At 33.3% G+C, this 23,497-nt stretch overlaps 1 protein-coding gene across 8 annotated transcripts in view; it reads left to right on the forward strand.

Annotated features, from left to right (window-relative positions):
• Positions 1-23,497, forward strand: part of LOC125057040 (protein pangolin, isoforms A/H/I/S) — a 124,218-nt gene that overhangs the window by 57,969 nt on the left and 42,752 nt on the right. For 7 of the 8 annotated variants that reach the window (XR_007118159.1, XR_007118161.1, XR_007118160.1 and 4 more), the window contains exon 5: positions 18,182-18,193. The exons of the other annotated variant lie outside the window; for it this stretch is intronic. Coding sequence is in view for 4 of the 7 variants with exons in the window: in XM_047660466.1 (XP_047516422.1) it covers positions 18,182-18,193 (12 nt within the window). In the remaining 3 variants the exon portion in view is untranslated. The remainder of the gene's footprint in view (positions 1-18,181; positions 18,194-23,497) is intronic. 8 annotated transcript variants of the gene reach the window in all.

A 23,497-nucleotide genomic window follows, 5' to 3' on the forward strand; every position in this document is an offset into this window, starting at 1 on the left:
GAACGGTTTACGTTGTTTAAAAATAGATGGCGTTAGAATAACAAATAAATTAATTTTTAAAATGCCAATCGTTCTATTTTCAAGTAAAACATAAATGTATTCTGAAAGCATAGAATCAAATTTGAATTTGGAACCTGTCAGTTCGAACGTGCATCAATACCATTCGATACCTAAGCGTAGTACGCATGCACGCGGCGCGCCATTCAAATCCTTTTACGTAAGAAAAGAAAAAAGATAACGGGAAAATATGAAACTTATAACGCAACAGGTGGACATACGGTCGTCTCATTCTTTTCTATGTAAGTTAAGCTTCGTCTCTTTTGTGCAGAAGCCACCCCCAGGTCGCCGCCCCGCTCTGGGCGGGAAATTTGAATGAAGGAGGGGATGGAAATTTTCTTTTTGCCATCGGGGTGTTTAGAGCTTTTGTCTGGGTGAATGCTGGCAGCAATTTCGGGGTCGCTTGCTTCGACGGATTACATCTAGTTTTATTTCGTATAGAAATTTGACCGCATTTTCACTTTGTATCAACTTGGATGGTTTTAATTTTGGATATGTTAACAATAAAACTGAATTGTATACAATAAAAGTGATTTTGCTGAAAGAATTGCCACACTCGCTCAACTTCGTAATTGTCAGTTTTTAGCTGCATTTGATTTGTATTGTTCACTTTTTATTTATAATCTACATTTTAAGTCCCAATGTACAACATAAAGCGCTTGGCTTTTTACTGATTAGATTTTTCTTAAGTTATTTCTCTCTTTAATAACATCTTGCTTTTACCACTTGTAATGTTAACACTGATCTCCGATTTTATACTGCTACAAGACAACCAAACATTTAGAGATTTGCAACTTTCTTGATATACATGAGTCTATCTACTGAACTACGTGACATAATTAAAAAAAAATCCAATAACATAGACATAGACATAACATTTATTACATACGAAAACACACACAAAATAACAATACTCAAAGAAAAAAATAAAAACTAACTTGCCCAGACTTCAAATAAATAAATATAAATACTAATATATACAGTCTTTTGCGATCCAAATTAAGGGTCCGTTCACACAGACCGGCTCGGAGAGGAGAGCAGATTTTTATCACGTTGGAAACAGTGTTTTGAGTGATTGTAGTAAAGTTTATTTTTGCATTTGCACCTTTTTTGTCATTAAAAATGCCTGAACGCGCTTCGTGTGAAGTAATAAAAGGAGCCGACCGGCTCCGCTTGCGTGCTCTTTCTCGCTCGCGCAGCCGATATGTGAAATAGTTGGCGGCTCCGCTCCGGCCAATTCCAAGCGTATACGACCCGGTCTGTGTGAAAAGAAAAAAGCAGGCCGATGCTCTCCGAGCCGGTCTGTGTGAACGGACCCTAACTCTTTGAGTGCAAGAACGCGTCATGGCCTGATAAGAACAGCCAAGAAACTCACCCGGGTTTAATTTATTCGTATCATGTATACAATATATAATTTTTCAGAATCGTTGCAAAATATTTTTTTTAAATTTCTTAAGTAGGTCTTAGCGAGTGTCTTAGTTTAACATGTGGAGCGAGAGAGCCGACTAAAACATCTGAAAAGCACTAAAAACATCGACTTAGTGAATGCGTTTATTATCTATTGTCGTTAATAAACCTATACATAAGTGCAGTAAAAAGAAATTGAATTTGAATTCAAATATAGAACACAAAAAGAATCAATATAAAAATACGCGTAAAAAGAAGGTTTTATTGAATAGTACCAAAATCAAAGACTGCGAAGAATTTTTTGATATTTAAAATTATTACACTATTATATTTGAAAGTGAAAATGTCCCCTACGGAGATGAAAATGATCAGTCTGGCCCTGCGTCCCCTATAATTTGTATGCGTCGGCAAACACTCCCCACTGTTTGTATGAAAGGCCGCGGGTTAGATCAACCAAGTCTTGATTGCTATATGAATATGTAACAAAGATTTTAAAAATACCTAAAACTTATCATCTTACTTCAATTTAAACTTGCCTTATGCATACTTATTCTTTTTATTAAAGCTGAATTTCTTACTTAAATCCAAGTAAAACCCGTATAAAAAGATTTCAGCCAGAAACTTGTCATTCATTTAAACATTGTTAGTTTTTTCCTCTTCCGTCATTTTGTACACACAAAAACATTTCCTCAGCGTTTCTAATAGCTGTGAACTTGGAGATGGATTCGGTATATTAAAAATACGTGGTATTCTTAAAAAAATACTATGTTTGAACTTTGCAGTGCATTCTTCAAACACTATAGTAATTTTCCATTTTGTCGATAACAATTATTAATAATTTAATTGTATTTTATCGCCCAATAAAACCCTTATAGAATCTTATCACGTACTCGAGATATATTTAGCGTCGTCCGGTGTAATTATAAGTACGTTTATCTGTCTACTGCGCAGGAGTTGACATAGATTCACACATTTCCTTTGCGCATACACTATCTATTATGTCTCTGACGCACCCGCTCCGTGGCTCAGTGGTTGAACACTTCATGTATCAGGTTGTATGGACTGATATCGAATTAAAGTGATTTTTCGACGATTCTGATATAATAGTCTCACAATTCAAATAAATTAAATATAGCACAGACACCTATTATTTAAGAGATAAAAAATAATTGTTACCCAAAATACGTATTCTTTAAATCGAACCAGTAATTTTTAATTTTAAATACTAATATGCAAAATACAATTATTTCGTCTTTATAATATTTATTTATTTATTTAATGAAAAAAAATTAATAATCAGTGGCGCTACAACCTCTTTAGGTCTGGGCCTCAGATTTCTGAATCTGTTTCATGATAATTTTTAAAGCTAATAGGCAAGTAGGTGATCAGCCTCCAGACACACGCCGTCGACTTTTTGGGTCTAAGACAAGTCGGTTTCCTCACGATGTTTTCCTTCACCGTTCGAGCGAATGTTAAATGCGCACATAGAAAGAAAGTCCATTGGTGCACAGCCGGGGATCGAACCTACGACCTCAGGGATGAGAGTCGCACACTAAAGCCACTAGGCCAACACTGCTCAATTAAAATACAAAAAATTGTGTGAAGGTTGAACATAAATTGGTCACAATTTTTATATATTATTTATAATATATGTAACAAACTCAACTGTGCAATGATTACCGATTTAGTCTCAAGAAATAAACATGAAATGTCTGAAACGCAGTTGGGATCCTCTTACGAGTCATGCCAAGATCGCTGATAAGAAAAATCACGAATTAGATATAGTATTTTTTACTACACAATGCTTCAAATAACATAGTATGAAATCTCTTACAAATGTAATGCTAAATTTAAAGGCATTTGATACTTAGGGCGATATGTATTTATTTTTACATAATTTAAAATATACTTATTCAATGAAACCAAATGATGGAAAATTTAATAATTTTTTTTTGCACCAATTGACCTAGTCCCATGCTAAGCTGGTGAAGCATGTGTTATGGATACTAGGCAACGGATATACATACATATTATAGATAGATAGACATATAAATACATAATTAAACACCCAAGACCTAAGCACAATACCAAATGCTTATCACATCGATGTTCGTCTCAGCCGGGGATCGAACCCGGTACCCATGGATTCGCAGTCAGGGGTACTAACCACTAGACCAATGAGTCGTATTCGTAGTCGTCGTCAATCTTAGACATTCTAATTAATATTATTGATATATCACTCGCAAGCATTTGAAATGTATCTAAAATGCACTAGGAAGTAGATTCAAGTTTGGAATTCTATAATACAGAACCTATCTTTAGCTTTTCATACCACGCAAATGCGGGTATTTAAAAAAAATGGAATTCTTACACTTGTCACACTCATCATAACCACAATACCACAAGGAACCTTCTAACCCGGAACAGCCATTAAAAAGGCCAAAGGTCATGTCTCCCAAGCTATCGCTATCCCAATTATACATATCACCACGACACATCACGGCCACGTACTGTCGTGGCTCGGTCTTCGTTATCTAAAGAGTTTGATGACACAGACGAGCCTTCCAGTGCCAAATCTCCCCTTAGAACCTATTTTCTATGATTAACTTAAACTCAGTACTGTAAAGAATATGTCTATGTTAACGTAAAATTGTAAACACCGTTAGATTGTAATGTATCTCGCGAGATTATAAACTGTCGAAAGATTGTGAACCTCAGCTTACTGCTTACAATTTAACGTATTATTATTCGGTAGATTGTACTACACTAACTTAGTTATCATTCAAACTTCTTTGGTCAATTACAGATTAATTTTACTTTCCAACAATTTCATATAACTACCGAATAATAATACGTTAAATTGTAAGCAGTTCGTTGAGGTTCACAATCTTTCGACAGTTTATAATCTCGCGAGATACATTACAATCTAACGGTGTTTATAATTGTACGGTGACATCTACACAGTTCAGATAAAATAATTTATTCGCTAGACTTCATATTTATAAGAGATTCATACTTCATTTCTTATTTAAATCATGCATAACGTAGTTAATTAAGTTCAGGCTTATGCTAAGGGGTATATCACATAGCTAAATATAAGATGAAACCAATAGAATAATCCCCAGAGTACATAAAATCTTCAATTAAAAACTCGAAGCTTCACAATAGCATTAGTTATTTCGACCAGAAACATTTCTATCGATCCATTGGTAACCCTCGTTTCCGACTTAAAAAGAACATCCAATTTCCAGTCTCGAATTCGTCTCCGATACCGAGGCATAATTCCGTCCGGGAAAATCATTACATACGCCCCGGTAATTCGGATTTCCACCCCACCCGAGCGCTGCATCTCATTTTAAATATCTAACGACCAAAGCCGCTATTTCCCTGCAAAATACCCATTCTATTACACACGATTTTGAACTGTATATAGCGGATATAGAAACGAGTTTCGATCGATCTCTTATCGGCCTCGACACGGCAATAGTATCTTTACATCGTAGTACTAAAGTTAGATTTTCTTTGAATTTTCTTCACACGCGTTCAACGTTCATACGGAGCGGGGGAGATGGGGTGGTCTGAATAATAGAAGGGAGGTATCCACTCTTATTTTTTCGTGAATTTTTTATTTAAGAAAGGGATAAGATTTTAATGTGAGCGCTCGGTGCTTTTATTACTGGAGATACTGGTTTCGTCTATTGTCGAGTCATGATGCGTATGGGGTTTCCGCTTAAAGTATTTTGTATGGGAGATGTATACTGGGGACAGTGGAGTTATGTCCGTAATGACGTTTTAGGAGATTTCTTTTTATTCCCGCGTCGTTCGGAGGGAGTGTAATCACAAATTTTTCCGGTTTAAGTGTAAATCCGCGGAGTTTTCTTTATTCTGTTGACGTGTGCTTAGCGAGCGCTTTTTGAGATGTACTCGCTTCTTTCATTTAGTAGCTTGTTTGCTCACTGCATTTCAAGTTGCAAAATGCTCAGTTGGTTTACTATAACATCGTATGTTCGGCATTATTTCTAGACTTTATAGTAAAATTGTTCATATACATAACTTATTAACTTAAATCCTTGACCGCTGTTTCCCAGAAATCTTGTCTCATTCCGCAAATTATGAGGTTTTTTTCAACCTATTAATTTTTCAACCTGTCAAAATTCAAGGCTTTTGTACAGCCTTCGCAGGAAGCTAGTCCGCATTCTCTGTGTTTGTCTGATACGTAATCACACATATTTAATTTATGAAAAGTAATGCTTAAATTTGTTCTATATAACTTCGTTAGAATTTTGGAAAGTAGATGACTATTACAAGAAGAATTTATATATAGTTGATATAATTATAATCATATCTTGATTTGATTTAGTATTTTAATCAGAAATTTTTATCAACTGTTGAGTCATATTTAAGTTAACAATTCGACTCAATATGATTCGGAAGTGATTACATGAATAATTTGTCGGCTGCTTTTGGAGCTGCGCGTGCGAAGCTTTTAAGTCTCCGACACTACATTTCTACAATACTAATTAATTTTACTTTGGAAATTCCAAAGTAACAAAAATATATAATACTAGCTGACCCAACAAACGTCGTTTTGCCATGTATATCATTTATAATAAAAATAGGGGTTGATCGTAGAGGGGTGAAAATTAGGGGTTGTATGTATTTTTTAATGCTGTATCATAAAAAAATTTATCTAAAAAATAAAAAAATTAATTTAGCGGTGGACTACCCCTAACATTTAGGGGGATGAAAAATAGATGTTGGCCGATTCTCATAGATACCGGATAAGCACAAAAAATTTCATCAAAATCGGTCAAGCCGTTTCGGAGGAGTATGGCAACGAAAACTGTGACACGAGAATTTTATATATTAGATATTAAATTTGACCAATTAATAATAGGTCACACAATTCAGTGGCGCTACAACTCTTATCACGATGTTTGACCTTTGATATCTGCATCTATTTCGGTGATGATTTCTCTTTCTAGATCAGAGAAAATAGACTGTGTCAGTCTTCTATGCCTGACAGTTTTTGTGTTTAAGATTCACGATATTTTATTGTATTGCAAAAATAAAACTAAATTTAGTAGTTAAATTTACTAGACTTTTGTTTTATATAGCGTAAACAATGTTTTTAAAGGTACATATACTTAAGTTTTTATCGACTCTTTACATAGATATCTTATAATTTTCCCCGTAGCTAAAATATGGAATATATCAATATCCCCCAAGATACGTCGGCGCCAACAATGAGAGCTTGGATAAAGGGAATGCTTTTAAAAGTATTACTTTTGCCACCCTTAACTAGATGAAGTGCATATCTTCGTACTTGTGGGTGTTTACGTGTTTAGTACATACGACTTGTATGTACTAAACACGAATGCTATTTCAAAAATAACAACATTACAATTATATGTTATCACTTTAAAATATTAAAATCTCAGAAAAAAGTTTTGATCGCGCAATCTCAGGAATTACGAAATTATTTAAAAAAATTGTGTTCGATAGTCTATGGACTAATACAGAATAAACGCAGGCGAAACCGCGCGTCATTTCTTACATGGATAGATTAGAATATAAAAAATTTGAATTTAAAAATACATCAATAAACACATAACATTCATATTTTGGATCCTTCAAGAGCGTACCAATTCTTAAAAGGCCGGCAACGCACTTGCGTGCCATCTGGCAATGTGAGTGTCTATCACTTAACATCCTGCCTTCAGCGTGTTACATAAAAAATTATATAGAATTTTTTTAATTCATACTAATTAAGTGAGAACACGTTTGAAGTTCTTTTAAGTTATATAAAATCGGATTGGATTACTCTGGAGAGAGAGATCCATGGATCATTTAAAATCCTAAGACACCGGCACACTTAAACTGCTAGCGTGTTCACCTACATAATACTTATTCTGTTGTAATGAAACCAACCCCTTCACCGTATTGTAAAATGACTGTGAACTTATACCATCAATAATATTTTGAAACTCGCTATATTCAAACACACAGAGCAATGTTGGCCTAGTGGCTTTAGCGTGCGACTCTCATCCCTGAGGTCGTAAGTTCGATCACCGGCTGTACAACAATGGACTTTCTGTCTATGTGCGATTTTAACATTCGCTCGAACGGTGAAGGAAAACATCGTGAGACAAGCCGCCTTAGACCCAAAAAGTCTACAGCGTGTCTCAGGCACAGGACAAACGATCATGAAACATATACAATACAGAAATCTGAGGCCCAGACCTAAAAAGGTTATAACGGCACTGGTTTTTTTTTTGGTCAGTGCACAAAATTAAAAAAATATCATTCTAGACAATGTGTTTGCTAATACTGTTATTTAATTAACTTTATTTATTTATTATCCTTATTTCCTATTTTACAGGCAAAACAAAAAGCACTAAAGTATTTTTAAAGCAGTGTGGGGCGTGTGCCCCAACGTGGGGCACACGCCTCTCAAGGGGGCAATTTGTTTGTAAAGGGGGTTATTCCAAAATTTATTAAAATTATTCGGAATTTGAATTTCAGCTTTACAGTATACATTTTGAAAATTTACTTACTGTTTCGTTAACAACTTTCTAGTGATTTCTTCTTAAAATTTAAGATTCTTAAGTGAACAATTACATTTTTTAATATTTAGAAGTATATTACATAAGAGTTTCAGATACATTGATTTAAAGAGTAATAAGACAGGCGTTTATGAATGAAGGTTTGAGCAAAGCTCGCCGAAATCCAATTTGAAAATCGAACACTACAGCTAATTAAAATAATGAACATTCGCACCGCACCAACAAAACATTGAATAATAATATATTAAAGCTGAAACTTGCGAAGTGCACCATTTACCATTTTGTATAAGACCTGGGAGATACGAGTCTATCCTCGCATGGTAATTGCCTAGAACGTCCTATTTCAACCCGCCTCCCTCCATATGCCCCAGTTACCTCTGCCAAATAGGGCTGTCTAACATTTCAGTTTTAGCCAATTATAGCATATGTGTACTTACAAATGAAATGAAACATAAAAGTTCCAATGGAATATTTGTTTTGAAAGAGTTAAAAAGCAAATCAGTCTTAAACAGATCTGAATTATGAAATCTTACTTATTTTGTCAATCATCACATAGTAAACTCAATTTGACAGAACTAATAACTTGAGTAAGAAGTGACATAGACTGGCTTATTTTTTTTACGAAAAATAGCTAGATTTTATTTATTTATTCAGAAGATTTACACAATACAGAAATAGATGTACATATATATATAATATATAACATTGTGGGCTAATTACAAATCTTCACATATAGTTTTTTTTTATAAAATAAGAAGGTAAACATGCCAAATATTTTTAGTGTACAACAAAAAAGAAAAAACAGACTTTAATTAGTTGACAATAAAAGGTTATCGATGTACTTCATTCACCATGGTTGAAATAATTTTGTGTCAAAGCTTTCCTTGCTGTCGCCTGCTGTTATTGCAGTATTTTTAGGAAAAAGGTACTGATGTCTAAGGTAACGAATTGGATTTTTATATACGAAAGTCTACGGGAGTAAATTAACTCTACAACTGAGCGTCTGAAGTCACGCAAGAAAGTATTTTCGGAACTTTTAAGCAGAACTAATCAATTTTTAGCATAACAGGAATAAAAATATAAACTCTACAGTCTACAAATCTTATCTCGCTGAACAACATTCGAAATCGGCTTCCTTCACTCGATGGATGTAATTTGTATTGTTGAAACCCCCACAACCCAATTAATATCTGAAGAGTGGCAACCCTAACATTTAAAGGCACTGCATACGTACAGCTACTCAGGCTTACTTCATTCCGACTATTGTGTGTGAGCGTTTTGTTTTCTTTCTAGCTTTTTCGCTTTTCAAGCCCCCTTTTTGTTCCTAGCCTAAGACTTTTCCGCTTAAATTTTTGAGAGAACTTATTTTGTTAGTTAGCTGAATGTAAATCTGTTGCGATTACCCTTAATTAACTGAATGAATTAATAGTTTTGTATTTTTTTCGATTATATTTAAATCGCCGAATTCAGTCTGATGATTTTTCATTCCTTTTCGTCCTCGCATTGGGTATTAAGGATATTTTTACAAGATTAAACTTTAAATTTAATATCCTTTGAAAGAGTAAAAGTAATAAAACAAAAATTAACTTTCATAATTTCTGCTATAGACGATTAATATTCCAAAGATATGAAAAATAAGTTCGTTTTTATCGATTCACTTTAAACGTACTTAGATTCATTTGTTTAAAACAAAAGAAATAATGCTATAAACTACAGAATACGAAGGCTAATACAAACAAGTAATATAACAGTCGCACGTAATCACAATCGGACCTGTTATAGAGAACTGTAGATCCTTTTCCTAAAGTCCTTTTATGAAATAAAACGTTAGTATTACACGCGTTGTGTAATGTGTTGCGATTATCCAATCTATACAAAAAGGTTTGAACAATTCAATTTCTTGTAACACTTATGAAAACATTGTAACAGATAACAACTTCAGATTAACCCTTTAATAACCCTTAAATGAGCGTTCAATTTCACACAAAATATTAAATCCAATTTACCAACTTACCCCACATATAACCCTTCGAAAAACACCGAATTATGACTATTATAACCGCTCATATGCATTGTGGTAATCGGCGATTGTGCCCCGCTGTTTGCGAACAAAAAATAAATATTTCATGCTATTTAAATCTATTATAAGCGGGATTATGAATTTATTTGCTAGGGTCAGTAACAAGTTATTTGACACGTGAATCGCGTGCGTGAACCCGCAATTATTTTTTGTTATGGTTTTTTGGCTCGTTATGATGTTGATTTTATAAATGGTAATCATTAGTTTAGGATACGAAATTATACTGTCATCGCTTAAGGAAAACGTTAAGATTTTATACTCGTAAGGAATTCTTTAAGGACTTTTCGGGTTAGCAATCTTTTAATATTAAAAGCGTTAAATAGCAAAAGTTAACTTTGAATTTAAATTCTATTAATAAATGCTACTTTATTTTAATAGCTATTCATTAAACTCTTTAGTATCAGAAGCATCTTTATTATATAATAAGGTAACTATATTTCACAACCTCCAAATGTACTAACAGTACTAAGTATCTAATTTGTATGCGTGACATTTACTATTATATTTTCATTTAGTGCTTTACATAATTGGATATAACTGCTCGCAACAGGAGTTAGAAAGGTAGGTCCATACGAAGGGGAAGCGACTTTTACACTACGTGTAGAATGTTATACATTTACCTTCCTGTTAAGAAGTCTAGAGCAGTAATACCCCGTTAGCGTGCGGCTCTCATCCTTGAGGTTTGATCCCCAGCTGTGCACCAATGGACTTTTGTCTATCTGCGCATTAATTCTCGCTCATATATTGAGGGAAAACAGCATGACTTAGACGCAAATAGTAGACGGCGTGAAAAACAAATGATCGCGAAACAGATAAAGACATCTGAGGCTGAGACCTTAAAGTTGGTAGCGCAATTTTTCTAAATCACGCTATCTATAAATATGGATAGTTCAAAATATATAGATGCCGGCAAGCGCCTTAGCTTTGTGGTGTAGAGAATATATTTGATATCGAAATCCATATTAATTTCCACGTATCGAAAATCAAAGGCAGTCCCAGTGGACGTGCCTAATGTGTCCATTCCCGGTACAAAGAGGATTATATTCTATTTTGTCATATCTTAGCTATTAACATAATGTGACGAGATTTTGTGATATACCATGTGTGGTCCCGATAATACACTTTAACATGATGAGTTTTTTATAGGCTTAAGTTTTATGAATATTTTAATTTGAGTATTCAATTTCATCTAACCATTTATTTGCTAAAATTTGGTATGCATTATACAAAAACAAAATTATAATAAATGTCAATCACTACATTATTAACAATAAAAATCTGCGTACGTCCATTCTAAATTACACCATATTTGCGATAATACTGTCTATAAGCAGATTAAAGTTCCACGAATTGTCGGCTAACAATTTCATTTCCAATTCAAACTCGAACATCACAATAATTGTTTTACAAATTATAATATTGTGTGTCAAACAAAATTACGACGTTTATTTGCTTTGAGTACAGAATTACGAGTCAATTTTAAAATTGCCGCATTTACCGACCCAACAAATACTCAATTACGAAAGAAAATAGAAAAACAGCCGGTAAAGAAAACAACGGCATTGCAGTTGGTAAACAAGCGAACTTTTCCCACAAAACGTGGTTTCACGTTAATATTTAAAGGTATATTGTTTGCGTAATTGCTCGCGGAATAACCTAATGGGTGGATTTTGTAAAAATCGATTCACCCATATTTGTTGTTAATTATAGTCGCCTCAGCCGCCTTTCCGCCTCCGCAGTTTCAAATGCGATTTGAGACCCTCCCTGGTCCAATTACTGGGTTCTCAAAAGTTCCCCCCCTCTTGGACTCCCCCTCATTTTTAGATCGAGTCCCGTTTTAATGACCTCTCGAGCCTCGATGTTCATTTGTCGCTAGGGTTTTTTGCGTATGATTATTTCGCGTATTTCGCATGTAACGTTTGGGGGCTTAAGTGAGCTTCTAGTGTTGCCTCTTGATAGCTTTCTTGATTTGCGTACAAATATTTAATCGTGAAGTGGCTTCTATTACCTGTAATGGGTTTTCTTCTACTTACAAAATACGAAATGTAGATGGTTTGATCCTATAACAATACTATTCTGTAGTGTGTACTTTGAACAGCCAATTAGAGAATATTTTTAATATTCACTGACAAGAGTATATTGTTAGAAAAATGGAATTTATGTTACGAAGTTTATTTAAAATGTAAATTGCTTTACATCGACGTCTCACTATGTTCTTTGTTTTATTATTGTTTACAAAACTTGAAAATTTTCAACATATTTTGTTAACTATTACAAAAACAAAATAAATTTTGTAAACACATATTTACGATTCATTTTTTACGACTTTCCAAATTTCAAAGATACACATGGAATCTTATTCAAAATAAAACCCATATACGTACGAGGTAATAATTTTAATCTCATCTTTACCGATTTTCATATAGTTGTGCACTGCAATGAATTCTAATTGTTTAAAAGCTTTGCTGTTCACCCCATATTAAAAAATTGTCCCCATTAGTGCATAAAGTATTTCGCCGACATGAGGGGTCCTTTTGTACCATTTGTTTGGGATCCTGTAATTTTCTATGATTCTGCATTTTGTCGTATTTTCGACGTCGTAATTGCAGGCCTGTATTAATTTCGAATTACGCCCTCGCGTTCATTGTTCGATATCTTGGGCAATCACGGGCAGATTGGTCCGAGGTTCACTGCTATGTTGCATGATTAGTCTTTATTCAGCAGTTACTAAGTGAAACGGGTGAGGGCTTTTAATAAAAAACCTCATCCAGGCGATCTCTTTCTAATATATGACCTATCTTAATAATCCAGTGGCGCTAAATAAATACGGGTCTTGTCCACAGATAAGTTTCGGTGATCATTTTTATTTCTTAGACAAGTAGGTAGCCTTCTGTTAGACAAATGTCGTAGATTTTTGGATTTGTGATGCCGGTTTCCTCACGATGTTTGCCTTAACAGTATGAGTGAGTGTTAGATGCGCACATAGACAGAAAGTCCATTTGTGCACGGCTATGGATCGAACTTACGACCTCAGAGATGGGAGTCGCATGCAGTAGCTAGGTCTGCTGCTGCTCTTAATGCTATATTATAAAAAGTAAATCATTATTGACTAGAATAACATCGTCTGTAGCACTTAATGCGAAGCTAATATTAAGTGACAAGTTTAAATCCTAAATTCTTTTAACTCTGATCCGTTGACAAGATGTCAGATGCCAGTGTTTTGAACTTGTCTAAGACGAATCATAGACAAATAAGAGATTCACATTTTAAAAATAGAACATAAATAGTCTGCACTAATAAGTCATCTAAGTTTAAATAAAGAATAATTTATTTTTCGAACTAAACAATCTAGATAAATACACGGATGTACAAACAGAACAACGCAAATACGAATCTTCATAAACAAACATTGTGAACTGTCCGCTCGGATCCTTCCCATCCATTTTTTAATCGTGACATTAGGAACATCGAGGACACGACTGCACGACATGTGTCATCACATCATGTCAATAGAGAGATTATGATAACTATCGCTCAGATCTAGCCTGGGGAAATCACCCTTTGCGTTGACAAGACAATGCAAAGCTCGTTCGTAGCAAATTCGACTTTAATCTTAGTGAAGAAAGTTCAAATTTGAATGGCTGCTTAAATAGCCGCAAGGGTGATCCCGAAAAGACAATTTAACCCTAAAAAGTGCACGGACATTAATCCGCATGTAATATCGCGAATTTGTCATCGCTCCGATGGGCCAAGGGCCATCTGTTGGATGAAACTCAATTCGATTTGCTGTACCAAATGATGCTAGATTGGCTCATATAAGTTGCGGTGTTCTTTATTTGAATTTCAAAATCCACTTCCGGTTTCAATATTCGTTTTTTGAATTTGGATTTTTATATTCATATTCTTCGAATTCGAGTTTCAAATGAAAAACATAATTTTAACTTTCTTAACCAAGTAATTACTTTTTACGTCGATATTAAAAAGTGTTACGATAATGTTCTAAATTCAAATTATTACGCAAGGAAATAACCAATAAAAACCCGCTACGCGGCAAGTGCCAATCCAGTGGTAATGGTAACATATTAATTCATATTTAAATATCATAACCCCTCGACCGCCCTAATAATGTAACGCTTAATAAAATTCATGTCTGATGCACAATTGCCCTTTTTGATGTCTTGTTCACTATTAGGGGGTTAATAAAATATGAATTATTGTTGTTCGCACGCGTCTTCAGGTATTAATAAAGCGATTTGTAATTTACCATAAAAAAATTGAACAACGTAACAATAATTGAACGAATATTAAGCCTCGGTTTTCCGGTGAATCATTTATCGATTTTTATCTTAGGTCCATATTCTATTCGAATCACAAGTCGTCTTAAACGCTGTCAAATATGTCATACAGAAATTGACTCTTGAAACTAGATTTAGATTTGATTAACTTTAGAATACGAGCCTCAGACATATAAATTTGGTTTAATACCTATAGTTGTAGAAATTATAAAAACTAAATATATTTCTTGAAATGAAAAAATCTATAATTTAGTTACAAGCGTAACTAACAATGAAACAATTATATATACACTTATTAAATTAAATATACTGTAAGCTACAGCTTAGTTAAAATCCAAGTTCCATTTTTCTAATAATAATGAATAATGCTAATAAAAATAATTTTAATTGCATGTCAAAATCATCAAAAGAGTCTTCAATTTCACCAACTTATTTAAAAAGGATTACCTTTATGAGCTTAGAGTAACGAGTGCGAGGCCGGGTGATTAAGCTTGTATAGCGTGGAGCGGACGGGTGCGACGAGCGTGTGCGCATTGCATTTAATGAAGGGTCGCGGGTTCCGCTGTTTTTGATTAAAATTTCATCCTTGTTCGCTTCTTAACTTGCTGGTTCTCAGCCTAATAAAATGGAACGAAGGATTTTATTGAAGTCCTTCTTTCGGCGCGTTAGTGAAAAATTATGAGAGTAAATTTTTACGATGCTCGCGCACACCGTCACAATAAACCGACACCCTGAAGTAAGCGTAGTAAATATTTTAAATTAAAAAATGACAATTTCTTTAATTATGTAGAATATTTTTTTTTGCGATATTTAAATATACTTTATTTAACTAGATAATGCGTTATAATAAAACTGTCAATGTATTAAATACCTTTTTTCGATTGTTTTTTCTACAAACGTAGAATAAGGCGAAAAAAATATTTTTTTTAAAGATTTTTACCTTGTTACGCCAAAGAAGTATAACTTCTAACGCGTGTAGGTACATAAGTACACACACATGTTTTTAATTGTATATAAGGCAGAAACTATTTCATCACACAGCAACAACAAGTAGGTTACCAAAAAGGTAAGGTAGACAGAAAAAATTGCCAGTCAAACTCGCCAAAAGTCTGCTGATTGTCGCTAGATAATCGTATTAGCATTTCTTAAAACGCTTAGCCACAAAAAGTAGACATAGAGAATAGACACATCCGTTCGTGGAATATGGCCGTGTTTCCGGAAGGCGACACTATTGCATACAGACAACTTTAAATAATATATCACATTTCAACACGTAATTTTGAATTTTACAATATCGTATTGATAGCGTTTAAATCTATATTTAAATTGTATAGTACTGATGTGAACGAAATACATTAAATATAGCTAGAGGGTAATGTAATAAGTTTGCGTTTATATAGATTAAACTAGTTTTATTTCAGTATATTATACTGACTATTTACTGCAGTAGACTTTTAACGTAGCGAAAATATATAATTAATTTTACTTTTACAAAGAATATCCGTCTCGACTCAAGAACTATACTATATACGTATATATTAGTCTTATCTTTCTAATAACGCATTTAACAATCGCTACAAGTGAAGGAAAACATCGCGAGGAAACCGCATGTCTTAGACAGAAAAATCGACAGCGTGTGCCTGGCACAGAACACCTATCAAAAATAAATAATAAATAATAACACTCTATAAAAAATCACTTGATTACAAAACAAATACATACATCTGAGAACCACTTGTAAGGTTTTTTAAAAAAAAATATTAATACGAACTTTTATAATTAAAACAAAAATTGTTCAGTTAATCTGCACAGTTAAGTTTAACTGCTCGTAATGAAATATAAAAATTCATAAGACATGCAGTTACAGCGGAAATTGCAAGTTATTTAAATTAAGTGTGACTTTGTTCTTTAGTCTAGCTCCTAGGACATTTTTATATTTGTTTAAATTATGTTTCTTTTGTTTGAAGCTACTAATTTTTTGTGGCATTTTAACTCTGGTATATAAGTTCTTGGTGTGTGTACGTCTGATGTTTCGTTTAGAGATTATGTATAATAAAAGTCAAGTTTTCTAATTTAAAAAAATATAATACGGAGGCTAATATAGTATCTATTATATCAAATAGGCTACTAACCGTCAATTGTTCGGTCTTAGCCACGCGGTTTCCTCACGATGTTTTCCTTCACTACTAGCGATTGTTAAATGCGTACTTATAAATTCCATTGTTGCACAGCCGAGATTTAAACGACGACCTTACTTGAGAGATGCTCACTGAAGCCACTAGGCCAACACGCCTCACTACCTAAAATATGTAAATCATAAAATAATTCCTACTTACAAAATATCAGGTATTTGAGGAATATATTTTATATATATTGAGCCGTGTTAGCCAAGTGGCTTCAGCGTGCGACTCTCATCTCTGAGGTCGTAATTTCGATCCCCGGCTGTGCACCAATGGACTTTCGTTCTTTGTGCGCATTTAACATTCGCTTGAACGGTCAAGAAAAACATCGTGAGTAAACCGGCTTGCCTTAGACCCAAAAAGTCGACAGCGTGCGTCAGGCATAGAAGGCTGATCACCTACTTGCCTCTTAGATTAACAAATGATCATGAAACAGATACAGAAACCTGAGGCCCAGACCTTAAAACGTTGTGACGCCATTAATTTTTTTATATACATTAAACATTTACGCATAACTTTATTTCAAAAACAAATACAACAATGGTAAAACTGAAAACCTATAAGTAGTTCACACAATGTTTAAGAAAAGCATTAAAAGACTTGATAATTCGCCGAAACGTCAAAGCACTTCCCGCCCATTTCGTATGCACCTGCAATCTTAAAAGCCTTTGCGACGCATGAAAAATTCAGTGTCTTGAAGGAAGATTTGGGTGAGTGCGATCTAGGTAAGTGTATAAACTGTGCTTTTGAATCTAGGTGAAGATCGGAAAGCATTGATTTAACAGAAATCATATGTATGGAATAATACCGGTACCGACTTATGAATGTTACAAAAACATTTTTAAGTACCATGTATTATATCGGCAAGGGATAATTTTCTGTTTAATTATCTCCATTATTTTTATTTGTTATTTATATAAGGGGTATTGCGTACATTAAATGGTCTAAGTGATGTTTGTATATTTTATCTGTATGAAGAAAAATGAAACGCAAAATATATTGCTAACCTCAAAGCTCGATGACGGTCAATTTGAGTTTTTTTTTAAATTTATTGAACTCTGAGAAAGACCCACAACCAGTTTTTTAACCTAATATATTTTTTTAAGGGTAGCTTGTTAATAGTATATATGTAAGCTCTTTAGCTTAGAATAAGATAAGTATTATTATCGTTAAATATATTACATAGTTTAGCTTAATATTAACCTATGTACGGTATAAAAAAATAATCAAGTCAAGTGAAGTAAGAAAATTACCACCACAGACACCCATGCTCTCACCAATAATAACTAACATAAAAAAACTTCGCATGTCAGATCGTAGATCATGACAGCACTTCACTGGCGGCCATATTAAGTCGGTAGCAACCACGCCCACGGTATAAAATTATATTTACTGATTAACTTGGGAGTAAATTGATTCGCGATGATGCTTTTATTCGCACCAATAATTACAGTGTTTTATTTTCGAAAGATTTGAAAATCTAACAGAAGAAAAGGTGTAAATTATATTCTATTATAACAAATTTAATTTGTAATCTACTTAAGTATATTACTTTATATTATAATGTGTATTAATGAATATATTTTCTTGTTACAGGTATGTTTTGGTGTAAGTGCAAATTTATAGGTAAAGGTTATATTTATAATAGCGAGATAATTAAATAATGTCGAAAGTATTTGTAGGAAATAAATTTAAAGACAGATATTATGAAGAGAGTATATAAAATCAATTAACTTGATATCAAATTCATAAAAACGATTCTTCTTTAAATGGTATTGTTTGGAAAATATCCAAATAGCTTTATTTCAGCGAAGAATAAAGTATTACAAAGAAATTGCAAAAGCATTGTTGAGAGAATATAGAACAATCGAGAATAAAGCTTTATTTAAAACGACCCATGACAGATGTAATGCTACTGTCAAATTCGAACAAAACTCGATAGTGAGAAATGAACAAAATAACAACCGAAAAAAAGAAATAAATAAATAGGAGCACGACTTTTCATTTTGTCGGGGGAAAGCGAACAATGGTCGGGAAAAGAGCGGGAAAATTGCGCGTCACTCTGGCGTACCAATTTGTCAAACGCGGCCGCAAGATGGCGTTGCGCCTTCCGGTGAGTTTTAATTAAAACGCGGCTCATTCCAACCTCGCATCGCGCTAAGAGCAAACGTTAGAACTGTTTTTAATTGTTCTTTTGTATATCACTTTATTGATAGTTTGATAAACATTGACTTGGGTCAAAGGCGTTTGTTTCCACTATGAATATTTAATTTTGTTTAAATTTTCAAACTTTTTATCAATTAAAAAGTTTGTTAACTTGAATAAAACACTATTTTGACCGGATTGAAGTTATGTATTATTATAAATTTACAACTATTTAACATAATTTTAAATTTATCCGACGTTTCCACGTCACCGTGACCACGCACGCTGTAAAGCACGCGAAACGTCGGATAAATTTAAAATTATGTTAAATAGTTGTAAATTTATAATAATACATAACTTCAATCCGGTCAAAATAGTATTTTATTCAAATGAACATAAGTTATGTTAATCAAAGACAATAGTTTGTTAACTGTATTACAGTTCCATTAGACTCTGTTCGTAACAAAACAACTTGTCTCTTAGTTTCGGTTATTATTATAAACTGGACATTAACACAAATAGATTTGGTATGAGGAGACTGTCACGATTATTAACCGGAAATAGAACGCTGTCTTTCAAAATATAGCAAGCGTTTGACAGTGTCTTTTGAATCAATTGTCTGTCCATATGTTTGAACGTCAAACTGTTCTTTGCTAGTTACGTTTTCATAGAAAAAATAATACATAGACAGAGTCACGGTTCACAGCTATAGAAAAGGTTATCATCGTGCTACCAAAAGCGCGGGAGGGAACAATGAACAAACAATAAGTAATATTTTATTCACAGCTAATGACTCCATTGTTTGATGTCGGTTAACTGGCCCGAGACCAATCGGAAAAAATAGAGATATATACAAACTATTTGTCTTTCCAAGATATACCATATTAAAAATATTTTTTATTTTAAGGCCATATTAAAGTTTACTAAATCATTTTAAGCCAATCATTAATGATTCTAATACATACCTTCACGTGCCAGGTGAGACTCCGCATAGTACCTAAATGAAATGTTCTTCACAATCGCGACACAAAATTTTTTTAAGTGTGAAAATCACACGCTTTAAAATCCCTAAGAAATAATTAAATCTAGTAATATTACTTGCACTTGAAGTGAATACATATCTTTTTCTCCACTATTTTATTTCTGAAATAATAGTTAATAAATTTCAATCAAACAAAATACTACACTTAATTTCCAACCCAAATCATTCATAATCATTACGTAAGGTACTTGACCCTACAAAATAATGACCCCAAAATGTCCCATGTCCCATCCATTCAGACGGATGTCGTACAAACAGTCGAACAATGGTATAATGTAAACCTACCCCCGTATTAAAAAACAAGTGGTGACACAATAGGAATCGAAGTTGGACCCTTGAGTACTTGACGCAGGGCTGTGCGTGAGCTGAATTTATTATCTCAGTGTCATACGTGTTATTTTAAATAATACAGAACTTTTTCGACCATTATTTATTTACTACAGAATTTCATCTAATAATGGCATTGTAAGCAAGACAGGGTGTCTTACAATGCCAGACCACGGTAGAGGGTAAACCATACTTGACAGATGACAGTTGACAGTTACAAGATTTGGCCGTTAATGAAACCAACCTAGTCAAAATTATGATTAAATCGTAGTTTCAATAAATACCTGTTATAAATATTAAACATAATAAAAGGTAGACATTTCAACATTTACCTAGCTTACATCTAAGTTAAAGATCAGAATTCTAATACGGAAAAAGATATTCATAGAGTACAAACCACCACACATTTAAATAAAAACTAACTAAAGACAAGTGACTGTACTCTCTGTATATGTCTAAAAATGTAGTAAAAATATGTTGATATTCGTATATATTTTGATTTTAAACTAAATTATCAAAGTAGCAACCCTCAATGTATCAATTGTTGGATTTGTTTGAATTAGGTTTTATTAATTAACTAAATAAAATACTACATCCCCTCACCAATTACATTTGGCTTAACTGAGGGGTTTTTGAAAACGATAAGAGATACGCATATAAGGGGCTTTAGAGATAGATAAATCTGGGTAAATGTTTAATAAATATTCCAGAGATAGATAGAATATTCGTCACATATTTTCTTTTTCAAGTATTTTTGTTTTCAGTCGGTAGCCACAGAAAACCGGTCTGACTTGCCTCTAAAAATAGTATTAAATCTTAATAGTGGACTTTTAGGAGCACAACTATCCCGTAAGCCATTTAGTAAAATAACAAATAAATATTTATTTATTTATTTATTAACACTTCGTTGCATATACATTAATATAGTACAATTGAGATAATTAAATAAAAAGGAGAGTAACTGGCGGCCTTATCGCTGTCGAGCGATCTCTTCCAGGCAACCACTGACAAATATGAATATGTGTAAAGTTAGGAAGCTAAAAGTTTATCATTGGCCTAATGTGCAGTAATTGGGAATTAAATTTCGTAGGTTGCGTCTTTAAATATAAATCTATTATAAAAGTATGGACGTCTCTAAGTACTAAAGTTAAGTAGATCTGAAAGGGAGAAATGCGGTTTGCATTTAATAACGACGCTTGAGGCGATAAAACGGGGTGTATGCGCAATTACTGAAGATTACGTGATTTGCAATGTATTGGGCTAATTATGTGGCAACAATGTTTAGAGCGCGCTTTGGGATAAAAATGCACCTTTAAAACAGGTGCTGTTTTAAATTTGCCATAATTTTGATTGATTCGTAATTATTGGCAATGCAATCGTCGATTTCTCAAAATTGATAAATTTTTTATGAGATTTTACAAAGTTATAAGTAGGTTTTTCCGTCTCGAAGGACCAAGAAAAAATTACTTTCCAAGCTCCTTTGGGAGTCGTGAAGAGATTAATAATAGACTTCGTTAGTTCAAATAAACACTTTAAATAAATGGACCACCAATATATACATTCTGCTAACCAAAATAATGTCACATTTTAAGTGCAACAACCGCCATGTAGTGGTCGGCATTAAAATAAACTAATTCATTAAACAGCTTGCTTAATTGCTACTCGATAAAATTTGCAATAATAAAAAAACACGAACACCGTTAACAGTAACAAAATAATACTACGTTTTTATTAAACTAGTAATAAAATACCAAAGTTCTCTACGTTATAAATACAATACGTGAGAGAAAAACATACAATAGTCATAAATATAGCCCACCAGCGTCGAAGAAACCTTAGAGAATTATTAATATAACGATATCCGAGTAATTTTTCAAACAATATAATGTGGAACTCCGGTGTGTGTATTCGAATTTTAAGTAGGGGCGAGATTTCTAAATTAAAAAAAGTGCATGATAGAGACGGGTATGCTATCACCCCTTCCCGCCACGTGGCGCGTCTATGAAGTATGAATATTGATGTATTGTTTTGTTCAAAAAATCGCTTTTAATGATAGACTTTGAGCTTGAAAGATACAACTAAGTTATTTTAAACTTCGAACGGTAACTCGTTAATCTGAGAAATCCGTCAGTCTTTTGACCGATAGAGAAATGTACACTTTAACTATTCATGCACAACAGTTAATCGCTAGTAATTGCTAAAAGTTATGTAAATGATTTTTAAGACGCTGTAATGACTCCATTGATATTCGACTGTTGCGGTGAAAATAGAAAAGCCTTAGTAAGCAGAAATGTTAGTCTCGCTCATGCAATACATAAATATATAGCGATTCAAAGGGAGAACGCTGCCAGTACCTTCGGAACCTTGCCTAAAGAACTCCTTTTAATAATATATTTTAGTTTATGTTAAGGTCAGTTATTTATTTCAATGTATATTATTTTATTATTAGTTTTTTTTTTTGTATTATACAATTATTGTATATTGTAAGTAAAATATAGTTTAGTTAATTAATATAGAACAATTATATTACTATAATTACATCGCCATATTAATAGAAATATTTGTCAGTATAGATTTATATATATATTCCGTATATGACTTGTACGGCATTCTGCGTTACCCCAAAATATATAAATTATGTCAGTTAATTTATTTAGATTTTAAACTATACAAATATTATAGTCTCGTGCTTAAGTAAGGTTGGCACCACTAAGCATACGGTATGCAATGTGTCCAAAACTAAAATTTTACATACATTCTACTTTTGTCTCAGACATAGATTAACATAAACATTACTTTTACGTAGACTTGAAACCCAAACTGGCATTTCAACGCGTCAATTCGACCCCAGCTTGAAACAATTACATCCGGGTGTAGCTGGGTGAATGCAGGGGTGGGGGGAGTTCTTTGAAGTGGCCTGCAAGAGAAGCCTAGCGCGCCACCCTGCTTTGTTTCCATTTAATGATAGACGGCTAGATGCAAGTGACACGCTTTGTCGGACTCTGAATTTCATAGCTTAATTCAATATTATGCTGATTTAATGCTAAAGGAACTATAACAGTTTGGTCTTCCGTGTTTTTATTTATCGCACCCTGGTTAACATGACTTAAATTGTTTAAGGTAATGAAGATAATTTTGGGAGTCTAGTCCAGGCTAATAAAACCTAAAGAGAAAAGGTTAATTCAAACCTTCACGGTGTACTTCCGGTAAAATCTGAATTGCTTGACGACACCCTTAATAAAATAGATAGTTTTAAAAACTTAAAGTACTAATATAATAGGAAAAATGTTAGTCTGTATTTTAAAACGAAATTTTTATAGATTACGTTTACCAGGACTTAGAGCCCTAATTTAAATTATAATAAATAAAAAAATAATATTCACTGAATACCAAAACAT

Source organism: Pieris napi, chromosome 16, assembly GCF_905475465.1.
Source record: "Pieris napi chromosome 16, ilPieNapi1.2, whole genome shotgun sequence".
Classification (NCBI taxonomy): domain Eukaryota; kingdom Metazoa; phylum Arthropoda; class Insecta; order Lepidoptera; family Pieridae; genus Pieris; species Pieris napi.